Source organism: Aulonocara sp. 'chitande type north' Nkhata Bay, linkage group LG11, assembly GCF_057382095.1.
Source record: "Aulonocara sp. 'chitande type north' Nkhata Bay isolate Kocher_YH1m ecotype deep benthic linkage group LG11, A_spYH_male_GT1.1, whole genome shotgun sequence".
NCBI lineage: Eukaryota > Metazoa > Chordata > Actinopteri > Cichliformes > Cichlidae > Aulonocara > Aulonocara sp. 'chitande type north' Nkhata Bay.
Genome location: NC_141354.1, coordinates 38429735 through 38440430, shown reverse-complemented (window position 1 = coordinate 38440430; position 10696 = coordinate 38429735). Strand labels below are relative to the sequence as shown.

General features: G+C 45.3%; 1 protein-coding gene across 2 annotated transcripts; it reads left to right on the top strand.

Moving 5' to 3' along the window:
* The first annotated feature begins 4273 nt into the window (after window positions 1–4273).
* LOC147319808 (macrophage mannose receptor 1-like) lies at window positions 4274–9947 on the top strand. Of its 2 annotated transcripts, XM_086312571.1 has the most exons (6): window positions 4274–4665; window positions 4870–4915; window positions 7384–7728; window positions 7904–8242; window positions 8312–8466; window positions 9734–9947. In XM_086312571.1, exons 2-6 carry the CDS (start codon window positions 4879–4881, stop codon window positions 9875–9877), a joined length of 1020 nt encoding a protein of 339 aa, XP_086168697.1. In that variant the 5' UTR covers window positions 4274–4665; window positions 4870–4878; the 3' UTR covers window positions 9878–9947. The 2 variants fall into 2 exon arrangements, with proteins under 2 accessions (XP_086168697.1, XP_086168696.1); XM_086312570.1 differs by having other exon boundaries at window positions 7904–8466.
* The last annotated feature ends 749 nt before the right edge of the window (window positions 9948–10696 follow it).

The window sequence follows — 10696 nt, the reverse complement described above, 5'->3', positions numbered from 1 at the left end:
CAAACACACAAAATGCTGCTTCCAATTCAAATGAAGACACCAATGTTTCAAGCGTGTCCGTCTTTAAAGACAAACAATGCAGAAGGAACACGGAAAATGTGACGTTTGGATAAAGGTTTGGTAAAGGGACGAGTCTGAGACTTAAAACTGAAGGAAAACTGAGGGAAACTGAGGGAAAACTGAAGGAAAACTGAGGGAAACCCCTCGACATCCTGCTTGTTGTGCACGAGCTCCGTCTTTGTTTCACGGATGGACACTTATGACCTCATTTAGCTGTAATTAACAACCCGTTTGCATCTGCAGCAAGTTTGAATATGTCATCTTCTAAACAAATGGACTCTAATGAACGATTACTCACACTTCATCTGGTTTTACATACTTCATGTTGATGTGGGAGGAGGCAGAAACATCAGATTTATATCAGATGGAGAATTTTGAGCGGTCAGTCCATCAGCCCGCCTGCAGCTCCTCGTCTCAGGTACGTCATTGCTCTCATGAACAAACCTCAACAGAAGCTCACTGGACAGAGATGATACCTTTACATGTTTATTATTGTTTTATCATGTAGCTAATCTGGCAGAGCGTCATTGACTTTTCTGTTGTGTATTATTATGATTATTTTTGTTTAACTGGTTATTTCTGACTTCACTCTTACTACGTCTCTCAGCTTACTTATGACCAGTTCTCTGTTATTAGGCTCCGCTTGTGTCTTTGTCCTTTGTGTCCCTCTCTGTGTGTCTCTGTTTATGTGTGTGTCCTTGTGTCTTCTTCCCCACTTTGTCATGTCCCCTGTGTTTAAGTCTCCCTTTGTGTGTCTCAGTGCTGTCTTTGTCTCCCTCTGGGTCTCGTCTCATCTTGGCTACACGTCTCCCGTCGTGTCCTTCTGTCTGTCATGTGTGTCTCCCTGCTGTCATGTTCTCTGTATTTGTTTCTTAGGCTACGTTCACATTGCAGGCGAAAGCGCATCAAATCCGATTTTTCTGACCCTCTGCGACCCATATCGGATCATGGTATGACAGTGTGAACGGCACAAATCCGATATTTTCAAATCCGATCTGGGTCACTTTCGTATGTGGCCCTGAATCCGATACATATCCGATGTTTTAGAAAGCGGGGCACGTTAACGGCGTCCAGTGGACGGTTGGTGTACTCAAACCTACCTCTGGCGCCGGTGCCCACCTCTCAATTTTAAATCCATGTAGACATTGAGGGTTCTCGGGAGGGGCCGTGCTGACACCTGCTGCTCTCTGGCAGCAGCACCATGCTCTCCCTTGTTTTAAATGCACTTGAGAACAACACGCAGCAACACTACACATGAGCGGGAGGAGGGAGGTGTGTGGTCTTCACACACCCCCGTTCTCTGCTAGCCATCGGGGCGGGGGGGCTGGGAGGAGATGTTGGCTGTCCGATTGGCCTCCCTGCTGCTGCGGAGCCTGGGACGGTCTGCTTGCCTCCACCCCGGGGGGAAGGGTAACATCTCTTGGGTCTGGGTTCTGTTTCCCCCTCTGGGGGCGAGGGTACCTGGACCCGGGGTATAGAGTATGTTTGGGGAGTGTGATTGTGTGTACATGTCCATTTATGTCAATCCTTACGTTGGGTGAGTGCTGAGTGTTTGTATATGTGTGCATGAGGGTGGGAATGCATGTTTGTGTCTGTGTCTATATGTCAGGTCGGGTCTTAGACTCCACCTCTCTGGGAACTCCCAGGCCCTCCAAGGCCTGTCTCCCCTCACCACACTCCCTGCCGGTGACTGATGCCCTCAGGGGTCGGTGCATTGGTGGTTCTTGGTGTCCGGGGCTGGGCACTCAGGTATGTACCGGCTCACTCCCGGTGGCTACCTGGCGGGGCCTGGCGCCTGTTGCTCGGTCAGGCCTCCTCCGGGGTGCGGGGGGCCCTCGGGCCTCCGGCCTCTGGGCCTGCGGCTCAATTCACTCTGGCACAGCTGGCTGCCGGCAGAGCCGGCGGGCACGCCGGTGCAGCCCCCTCTAGCTTCTGCTCGGTGGCTACTGGGTGACGCCTCGTCTGAGGAACCTCAGCCCTTCCCATGAGGGTGGCACGGATGCCCTTCCGGTGGTCCTCCTTGGGCTCTCGCACTCTGAGGCCTCTGGATGTCTGGAACCTGGATCTCCTCCATGCCTGCTTCATGCCCTGGGGGACGGGGCTATGGCTCGCTACATCCTCTTGCAGACCATTACATGTGGAAACCATTTGAATACAAGCGCGCTGATCCACACAGGTGTGCACACGGGTGTTCACTGCTCGTAGACTTAAATTACACCTTTCTTGGCTGCTACTTCAAAGCACATTGTGCGCTGTCTGTCCTGCGTGCTGCACAACAACATTGAATATTTAGTATTTACTGCTGTTTACACTTAGCTAGATTAATGCGATGGTGTTGTGTTTAGTATGTTGCTTTGGTTTTGGTTTTTTTTTGCTTGTTTTCTATTCTTCTTCTCTCAACAGGTGATCCAGGAGATTTTTTTTTCTTCCCCCCTTTCTTGCTGTCCCTCTCCCCTTCTGTTTTTCTTTTCCTTCCTCTTTCTCTCTCCCTTTCCTATCCCTCACTCATGTCTGTCCCGTCTGTAACATCTGAAAATAAAATATAATAAATAATAAAAACAAAGGTCGATCAAATGGACCAATACGGCAATGCCACGATGATCCATTTGGCAAAATAAATCCATTGGGTCTCCTTGTTGGTCTTCAGACAACAATTCTGATGGCTAAAGAACCAAATGGGACAGGCAGAAAAAAGAAAGAAAGAAAGAAAGAAAGCGACTGCTGTTTGATGGTCATGTCGCATTAAATCTGTCTTTTATGTCACCGACACAAGACAGACGCCAATTATCAGCTCCAGAGAAGACATCGCGAACGCTTCCTGTCCATCCAGTGAAGACAACGTTGGAGAAACGTGAACATTTTCTTTGTACTGTATAAGCTATCCTTTGAAGCAGCGCTCCTCTAAAACAGCAATAAGGATCATTATTAGGTTATTTACATTATTATGTAAATAACAAAATAACTTAAAGCAAAAATTGGGAAACGTGAAGTCCGAAGTCTTTATATTAAGGCCATCAGTCAAACAATGCTGTTGCTCTGGGTCTAAACAGAGCGCGTTGTGTGTGACGTCTTCTTTTGCGCATGCGGCCGCTTTGAGCGTTCACACTGGAGCGCGTTTGCTGTCGCATTTTATTTGTAGTGTGAACGAGCAGACAAAAAAAAATCAGATTTGATCAAAAAATCGGAACTGAGCATCAAGACCTGCAGTCTGAACGCAGCTAAAGTTATGTCCGTGCTCGATCTCCCGTTTCTATTTCCCTGAGGTTATGTCAAGCCTGTGTGTCTCGGGTCTGCTTCTCTGCACTTCCTGTTTTATTTTGACAGTCTCGTATCCCATGTTCAGCGTGTTCAGCTCGCTTCCTCCTGTCTTGCCGTTATGTTCATTCGTCCCAGCTGTGCTCCCCGTGTGTTTCCTTTCCTTTGGTTTAGCTGTCATTCAGTCTTTGTCGGATTGCCTGTTAATCTTCCCATATCTGTAGTGATGGGCAGATGAAGCCTCATGAAGCACTGAAGCTTTTCATCCAATTGGTTCACCCCAACGCGAAGCTTCATGAAGCTTCATTTGCTCTAGCAGGACACCTACTGGACGTAAAAATAATAGCTGGCATGAATTTGAAGACTGTGGCCTTTTGCACACAGCCTGTAAATGTCAACAACAAAAGGAGTGTGTAAAACATGTATATTGTAGTGATGGCAGTATACTGTGTATATTTATAGTGGCAGTATGGGAAATGATTATTTGGAAATGCTTAAAATGGAAATGATCATATACTGTGAGGTGAGGTGTGGACAGTGGTTGTGCTTTTGTAACATTGAGGCAAGGACAGTGATTAGTGTTTAGGGGACACATCATTGGTTTTTATTTAAAAACAACAGTTTCTCCACTGTGGCAGGTCGTAGGCGATTTCTTTTTTTTCTAAACTGTCTCTAACTCTCACTAACCGCAACTCTCCATCAAACACCCACATTTTGAATGAAGTCTGAGGGGTTTATATCGCTGTCATATCTCGCGGCAAAGTTCGAACCGCTTCATGAACCAGTCACGTGGTACAGCCGGGCAGCGAGGCTTCGGACGTCATCATTTTCAGCTCCTCCCATAAATGAAGCAAGCCTCGATACGCGCTTCGCGGAAACGCCCCCTCCATTACTCGACACACGCTTCGAAGCCTCGATACAGAACGTCACATCACTACATATCTGTCTGTGTTCCACGTTCCTCGTGTCCAGGTTTTCATGTCCGTTTGCTTTACCTTAGCTCTGCCAGCTTAGATTATTGTTTAGTTTCATGTTGTTTCACCTTTGCCCCTTTGTTTTGTTTCATCAGCCTTATTAAACGGCTCGCATTTCGTTAGTATCCAGTTCTGTCTTCACGTTTAATTTGTCTGCATTTGGGTCCACTCCTCACTGTGCCCGTGCACAACATGTCCCTGATAAGAATATTGCCCACTTACATCACGTTTCTGTTCCTGTCTGAGCTCTGTGGATGTTTGAAAACTTTGTGCTAATGATGAAAAGAAAGGTTTTTTTGTATCCATCCTTCTTTTTGTGATACTGACGTCTGTGCAGTTTACTCTGAACCTGCAGTTACATTACTTTGCATCTCAGGTGAGGCTGCTGACTGCGCTGACTGTAGTAACTTGTCTAAAAATGTACCTCCTACATGGGCTAAGTAAACATTTTAATAAAAAGTAATATATTTTAAGTAGAGCTCTGTGTAATTATATTTTGGAGTCTGAGTCTGCTCTGATGCTGCTGCTTTCGTGATCTGCTGCAAATGATATTAATGACGACATCTTCACGGTCTTTCAGCTCTCAGTCATGATTGGACGTGGAGTGATCCTCCTGCTGCTCTCAGGTCAGTGAAATTATTCCATCAAAGAACTGTTGAAGTCACAATGTTGTACCATGACTGTAGAATCTGCCTCCTGTCACCTACCAACTAAACCCTGGGACAAAGTAAAGTTGCAAACTGCTCTTTCAAGGGCTTCAAAAGCACACGCTGCTAGGACATGATAATAAATAAAGCGGACCACACCCATAGCTTGTTCTGCCAAGTTCAAATTCACAGGAACATAATTATATGAAATTCATCTTGACGCGTCTTCAGTGGGAAAAAAGTTTCGTCTCTCATCCAACTGACTTCTTCAGTCAAGGAGGCCATTTGTGTAAAGACCATCTCTGAGTCGAGGAGGGGGCCCAAGGGTGCATCTGTCATGCTGTGACATACACGCTGTGATTGCAGCCATTCTCCAACTCTCTGTGAATGGTACTCGTGGTTATTGATCAAAGAATTAATCATTGATCAATGGTGTTACGTGCGTGTGTTGGTGGGTTCTCTGTTTCTTAACGTGTGTATGCAGATTCACCTGTGCAGGGCCACGGCCTGATGTAACTGGTTCCTGCTGTGGACATGGACTATAAAAGGGCGACCGAAGAGCTGCGGTGCGGGGGGGTGTGGCAGACTTCCCGTGCACTTGCCTCAGGTCCGGACGGAGCAGCCGCAGCCATAGCTATTTAGATAAAAGGTCGGGCATGTGTGTGAAGTGCGGAGCAAGTAGGGGTGAGCTGCCGATTATTTTGGGAAGCCTTCTTTTCTCCTGTGTTTTTAGACCAGGGAGGTCAGACTGTGTTGTTTCTTTCTTTTCCGTAAACAGGTCAGAGGGGAACCGAAGCCTAGGTTGAGTTTTGTTTGTTGTGTTGGCCTTAGCTCACCCCGAAATTATACACTCCCACTACCGTGAGTGCCATTGTTGTGAATAAACCGTTGTTAAAAGTCCGATGCTGTGGCTGTGTCTGTTTGGGCGTGGGAATGTTATGTGACGGCTGTGTGCAGACAGGAAAAGGACCCAAGGTGCAGACTCCAGAGACAGATGTGAACTCAAAACCGCTTTAATGTTACACTCAAATATAACATAACTGGAAACAATCAAAATAAACTAACACCGGAGGACTGACAGAACACACCATTTGGTAAACGGTAGATCACAACACGGACACAGAGAAACACAGGGCTTAAATACACAGAGGGAGCAATCAGGGAATGAATAACAGGAGGGAAACACAGCTGGGGCAAATCAGAACTGACGAGACAAAGGAAGCGTAAACTGAACATACTGAGATAAGACAGAGACCTTCAAAGTAAAACAGGAAACACATAACACAGACTGAACAAAGACACAGACTCACATGCAGGCACTACAGTGGGACCAGGGCAGACACTGACACTGACTGGACACGGGGATATAGGAACTAAGGATACACAGAGACGTGAACTGGAGACAGAGCAACTAGAGAAGACAGACATAAACCATAAGACAGAACTCAAAGAAACCAACGACTAGAATCAGGGCGATCGTGGCTCAAGAGTTGGGAGTTTGCCTTGTAATCGGAAGGTTGCCGGTTCGAGCCCCGGCTTGGACAGTCTCGGTCGTTGTGTCCTTGGGCAAGACACTTCACCCGTTGCCTACTGGTGGTGGTCAGAGGGCCCGGTGGCGCCAGTGTCCGGCAGCCTCGCCTCTGTCAGTGCGCCCCAGGGTGGCTGTGGCTACAATGTAGCTGCCATCACCAGTGTGTGAATGGGTGGATGACTGGATGTGTAAAGTGCTTTGGGGTCCTTAGGGACTAGTACAGCGCTGTATAAATACAGGCCATTTACCATTTAGAAAGTATAAATAATATAATAAACTCAAAAACATCCTAACAGGGAAGTCATGGGACACCCCGCTCTTGTTACGGTCATTTCGAGCCGGGTCATAACAAATGGTCATGACTATTTGGATATTAATGATCAGGGAGCTGACGTCCCAGCCCATTGTTCCCTCAGTTGGCTGGTTTCAGTCATTATGTAAATGTTCTGGTTACAAGGTTGGAGACCTGCAGTCAGCTGATGATGATGAAACGTTTCTCCCGCTGAAAACATCCAGATGAACAGAATCAACTTTCTGGGACTTTTTTCAGATGCTGCTGTGATGGGACCATCGTCCTCTTGCATGACTCAAGTTTCACTCTAGAATACTTTGTTATACGGAGAAGTTCAATGTCAAATTAGCGATTCTGTCCTCAAATCATTAGGCCTCAATCACAGAGTTGGTACTCGAGGTGGTCCATATGATTAAATGATGCACAGATGATATTTCATGTAGAAGGCACCGAATCACAACAGTCACCTCAAGTCGAGACTGAGAGTCCTGTTTGTAACTTTGCATTTCATGTGACTTTATAATGACAAACAAACAAACAAACAACATTTTAAAGGGTTCGAGCACCGTTTTGATTTTTTAATCTACAGAGAATCTTTTGACTGTTTCCCGTGTCGTCGCTCAGGTTGTGTGGTGGTCTGTGATCTTCAGCCTGTTCAGTTCCACTACGTCAGTCAATCACTGAACTGGTATGAAGCTTTCCAAAAGTGCAGACAGACGTACACCGACCTCGCTAACATCCAGGGACCGGCCAATAACTCGGAAGCCCAGCAGGCAGCATCAGGAGGACGCATTTGGATCGGACTCTTCAGGAACATGTGGAAATGGTCTCAAACAGGCCAGGTTCAGTCATGGTTCAGGAAATGGGCCTTGAATGAGCCAGGGACGGGACAGTGTGTCATAATATCTAAGTTTGGGTTCTGGTCTACCAGAGATTGTACAGTTCAGAATCATTTCATCTGTTACAGTGGTGAGTTATTTTTAAATTCACCAACATCAGCATCAAACAAAGTCTATACTCATGCAAGATGCTGCACTTAAAAACATCACAAGTGAAAGTACTGCAAACAGAAAAGAACATAAGCATCAGACTGTCTCTAAAGAACAGTCACTGGTGTGAATCTGTCTATTTTTTCCTTGTTCAGGTGCAACACGTGATCAAATCCTGGTTCAGACACCAATGAATTGGTCTGCTGCTCAGTCTTACTGCAGGGAGAAGTACACAGACCTGATAAGCATCAACACAGAGCAGGACAACATCAAGATCACTGCTCTGATACTGTCAAACATTATAAACACCCAAACTGCTTGGATTGGTTTGTACAAAACATCGTGGGGGTGGTTAGATGGAAGCAATGCCACGTACACAAACTGGAAATCTGGAGAGCCTAAGGATGGTAAGAACTGTGCCTTGATGGAAACGTCATCAGCTTTCTGGTTCGGTGAAGACTGTGACAAGAATCATGAGTTCCTCTGTTACCAAGGTGGGTCCTTCATCACTGCTTCCTCAGAGTATGATCTTCCTGGTCTGGTGACTTCTTATTTCACTGCAGATGTCAAGCCCGCAGAGAAGAACATGACATACAACGTGACGCACAACGTGACGCACAACGTGAAGTACAACATGAAGTACAACGTGAAGGTTCAGCTGAGGGTGGGATCTGCAGACCTGAACGACCCGACAGTGCAAGAATCCATCCTGCAGCAGGTCAGAGGACACGCGATGCCCTGACTCAGTGAGCGCACAGCTATAATAACTGTAATAATAAATGCAGGTACAGGAAGTCGCATTCCTGCAACTATAATCCAATTAAAAAAATAAAATATCAAATGAATGGAGCTCCAGAGAGCACACGAAGACCAGTCCATGGATTCAAACCCACGATCTTATGCTGCAAAGTGAAACTGCAAGCGCTGCACCACCATGCTGCTTGCTTTAGTTACCGGGTAAATTTAAAAGTATCTCACAATACAGCCAACTAAGAAGCTGCTGAGACCTGGAAAAAGGGAATGGAAGCCCGTTTCTGCCACTAAAAACAATCCTTAACTCGAAATTTCTAGAACAGTAACTTGAAATTTTGACTTACTTTTCTCAAAATTTTGAGTTAGCGCTGCCAATCAGTAATCACTCAAAACCGGATCGCAACAAATTAGCGCATTCGAGAGTTTGCTGACAGTAACGCCATGTGATTCAGCTAATAGCACAGGGATTTCATCATTTGTGAAGCCACGGTGAAAATGATCAGCAATGTTTGCATTCATGACTGGCTGCAGCTGAGGGCTTCAGCTTCCGGCTGACAAGGAAATGACGTCATTCACGTAGATTACTGATCGGCAGCGCTAACTCGAAAATTTCGATTTATTAACTCAAAGTTTTGAAGTAAGTCGAAATTTCAAGTTATTGATACTTTTTTTTTGTAGTGGCGGAGACGGGCTTCCGTAGTTTTGATATCTCTGAGTCTAAACTTATTATTTTTTCCATTTATTCTCCGTGTGCTCGCTATGAATATTTTCACTGGACCCTGATAAAGTCCTTGACCCTTCTTTTCTTTGCAGTTACAGATCAATCTCAACATTGCACACTTTCATATTGCCCTCATTTTAGAATTTGATACTGCTGACCATCGTGTTATCCTTGAAAGGCTGAGATCAGGGTCTGTTCTGGAGCGCTTCTCTGCCTGAATGATGTTTGGCTCTGTGCGCAGGTCCTTCTCCTTCCTGCGGTGTACCGCCAGGTTTTCTTTTGGGGCCTTTATTGCTGCCGGTTGTGATATTTATCATGGGAGGTGTTATATAAACAAAATCTTACTTTTTAACTTTATTTTTGTAAATTATCAAGGAGCATGTGGTGGACATCAAAGAACTGCAGCCAGACCTGTCATCGTGAATCAGTCGCACTTTATAGCGATAAAAACTTCATTCACCTCGACCAGTCAGTGAGGAGCTTCTGTTGATATATGAAAACTATGTTTCAGCTGAAGGTGAAGCTGGGCGAGGAAGGGATCACGGAGGAGGTGAAGCTGACGTGGAAGACGCAGCCTGATGGGAAGATTTTCCACAGAGTGGGTCCAACGGAGCCTCCTGGATACTCTGGGGAGGAAGACTGTGACACGGTCTAAACGTTTCCTAATTCTTATTGGCTGACGTTCATAGGCTGAATGAATTCATCCCTTAATCTTAAAATAGAGCTTGTCCCCTTGTTCTTTGTCCCCACTTGTGCTGAATGTAGCCTGACAAGGTTTCGGTTTGATTTATTCTCATGTTGATGAATTTTATTGACTGATGTTCTTCTAGCTGTCTTCACTATCATTACATGATCTGTGGATTAAACTTTCTTTAATTCCACAACAGGAACAGGTAATTATTTTATGGCTCCAATATATTCTGCATCATTAATGATATAATCTATAGTATTGATACTGCATTAAGATGTTTATTAAAACCTGCTGGCTTTACATTAACTTTTTATTACAGCTACAGCTAAGACCATTTTATACACATGGCATTTTGTGCTCATTAAAGAAGTGTATTCTGCTCAGTCAATCGAAGGTCTCAAGCTTTGTTTGGGCAGTCTATTGTAGGTGACTTAGAGCAACAGAAGGTTAAAACTGCATACACGCTTACAAAACACATATAGTACATATAATCTAGAAACAGGCTTGAGTGAAGGCCTGAATGTATTCAGCTTCTTGTTGTAGCCTTTGGCATTTGAGTTTGCTTAGTAACAGGTGACAGAAGATGGGTCAAAAGGAAGAAAAGTCCACGGGAACCTCCAGGGCCATATTTGGGAAAAGATGTTAGAAAGAGGAACTTCTGTGTCTGACCTTAGCTCTCAAAATTGCTCATTGTCTGTACAAAATGCAAATGATGTTCTTAGAAATACAAAATATGTTATCAGAACGCGTGAAGGGGCGTTTAACGCTGACGTTATATAAACC